Source organism: Equus quagga, unplaced genomic scaffold, assembly GCF_021613505.1.
Source record: "Equus quagga isolate Etosha38 unplaced genomic scaffold, UCLA_HA_Equagga_1.0 66856_RagTag, whole genome shotgun sequence".
In the NCBI taxonomy this organism is placed as follows: Eukaryota; Metazoa; Chordata; class Mammalia; order Perissodactyla; family Equidae; genus Equus; species Equus quagga.
In genome coordinates this window covers 1-2,531 of record NW_025800899.1, presented here as the reverse complement: position 1 = coordinate 2,531, position 2,531 = coordinate 1, and the positions used below count along the sequence as shown (strand labels likewise).

The 2,531-nt window shown below is 56.0% G+C and overlaps 1 protein-coding gene across 1 annotated transcript; it reads right to left on the bottom strand.

Moving 5' to 3' along the window:
- Nucleotides 1–227: 227 nt before the first annotated feature.
- On the bottom strand, nt 228–1,005 carry LOC124234040 (interferon-induced transmembrane protein 3-like; the record flags this gene model as incomplete). Its single annotated transcript, XM_046651296.1, has 1 exon — nt 228–1,005. A coding segment is annotated over exon 1 (339 nt), but the record flags the coding sequence as incomplete, so codon positions are not given.
- Nucleotides 1,006–2,531: the final 1,526 nt, after the last annotated feature.

The following is a 2,531-nucleotide window of genomic DNA, read 5'->3' as shown; positions in this document are numbered from 1 at the left end:
CGCCCCCGCAATGGGGCAGCGTTCCCTGTGAGTCCCTTTGTTCCTTCCGAGAGATCCTTGGAGCCCCATCCTGAGTCTGAGGGATGCAATTTCTCGTTTGATCAGTAGAGGAATTCCCTGGAGTCCTGGGGACAAAGTCAGACCCTGGCCATGGCCATGCACCTCACGCAGCCCCATTGTGATCTGTGCACACGCACACACACACACACACACACACACACACACACAAGGCCCCCCCCACAACCCAGGTGCCATCTGGGTGGGGACCTAACATGCTGACACACACTTTCTGGAGATGCCCCCACGTACCCACCCACCTTCACGGAGTAGGCGAAGGCCACGAAGCCCAGGCAGCACCAGTTCATGAAGAGCGTGTTGAACAGGGACCAGACGATGTGGTCGGGCACAGACGTCTCGCTGTGGATGTTGATCACAGTGGTCGTCACGGGAGCTGAGCTCTGCGGTGCCCCCAGCACGGACACCTCATGCTCCTCCTTGAGCATCTCATAGGTCGGGGGGACACCAGTGTGGGCGCCACTGACAAAGGTCTGGAAAGTGCGGTTCATGGTGCCAGGATGGAGCGAGCAGCGGTCCGGACGGCTGGACAGTGCTCAGTGGGCCTTTTCTTTCCCAAGTAGTTTCGTTTTCTCTGAAGTTTCCTTTTCCTGGCTTTGGGGAAATCGGGAATTGGCTGGGTACCAGGAGGGCGGAACAAATGACTGAGTGTCAAATTACACTAGGGCAGGGTTGGAGGAAGGGCTGTGGTCTAAGAGGGGCTTCCTGTCCCAGGCGGTCAGGTCAGGTCTCGTCTCTGCTGACCCACCTCCTCCTTCAGGGGTGTAGATGAGCCCTGGGGACTGGGAGCCATCCACCCTTTCCCGCAGCCCAGCCCCAAGCCTGCTGCAGAACCTCACTCTCCCCAGCCAGGGCCCCCACAAGGCCCTCATTCAGACTCCACACTCCAGGCCCAGAGGGAGTCCTCCCCCCAGAGCCCACACCTGGGCAGTCCCACGCCTCCTCCCTGAAGTCTGTTGTCCTTTTGTGCCGTCTCCACCTACCGAGGGTAAGGCTATCGGCTAGCAATGCCTGGGGGTACTCACCTGGACCCTGCTGAGCTTTCCACAGACATCTCCCCTCCCTGGACCAGCCCTCGTGGTTCTTGTGATTGCAAGACGCCCTTCAGCAGTAACCATCAGGAAACATGGGAGAAAAAAGCTTATTACTTACAAGTCCTGGGGCCAGAGAGAGACAGAGAGCAATCGGGGTCCAGGGAGGGGTCTAGAGTTTCCAGGGCTCACTCTCTATTGGTGACTTTAAAACATAAGAGGAGGAATTTAAAGCACAGGAAGAGAGAAACACAAAGAAAACCAAACGAGCAGCCCAAAGGCTGCTTATGTCCAGGGGATCGAAAACAAAGGAGACTCATGGGGGGCCTGGGGAGGGGGCGGTCCCCTGGCTCTTTATCTAGCCGAGTGGCTGGCAGTTGTTTATTCCGGATAGACTTCCTTGAGCAGATGCCTCAGCAGTTAAAGGGGAAGTCAGGCACTTGCATCACAAAAGAAGAGCCCGCTCTCGGGCCACAGGACACTGCTCTGGCTCTGAGTCCAGGCAGCAGGTGGGGTCTGGGTGTTTCCTGGCTGCAGGTCAGGACCCAGCAGCCTGTGTTGCCTGCCCCCAAGGAGCCTTCCAGGCCCTCTCCCCAGGGTCCCCCAGGAACAGGAACACTGGGCGCTCTGTGATGTGAGGAGGCGGCTGTGGTGGGAGACAGGATGACTCCAGGGCATTTGGCAGCAGCTTTGGAGTACGGGGCCAGCATATTTGTGCAGCCCCATCCCCCCTCCTCCTTCTGGTCCCCATCATTTCCCATAGGTGTCATTGGGGTGGTTGTGATGAGGATCAAGGCTGCCCCAGGGACAGAAGCCCAAGGTGACCCGCCCTACATAGCAATCTACATCATCCTCCGGGAAGCATGTCCTGACTTAATCTGATTTGATTCTTATCGGAAGTTATAGGACCACCCAATAACCAGACCCCACCTGCACTGATACCATTTTAATGATTTTTTTTCATGATCTTTCCTTTGTCTTGTAAAGAAATAACTCACATACCTATGCCTTATATATTTAGCTCTAACCCTCAACACATTGCAGCTCTTACTGCCCATGGGTCCTGTCCCCATGCTACTCCATGCTATCCTCTGAATAAAAGAGCACTACTGGCAGAAATTGAGAGTCCAAGAAATCTTTCTTTCAACTCCTTGACTCACCGAGCCCACATTAGTTACAGGGTGAAGCTCCAGTGTTGTCAGGATGGCTCCTCAGCTGGTGGCCCTGTGCGCCCTTCCCAGGGAAAGGGTCAGGTCCACTTAGCAGCCAGGACACGGCTCTTTAGACTGAAAGATCCGTCTGTTCTCCTTGTTGTCTGCAGTCCTTACCTGAGAGGACGAGGGTGTGGGAGGCCCATGGCCAGGTCTGCACTGTCCTGTTAGGAGCTGTCGCCTTTGCCTGGAGGCCCAGTTGTGTCAAGGCTCC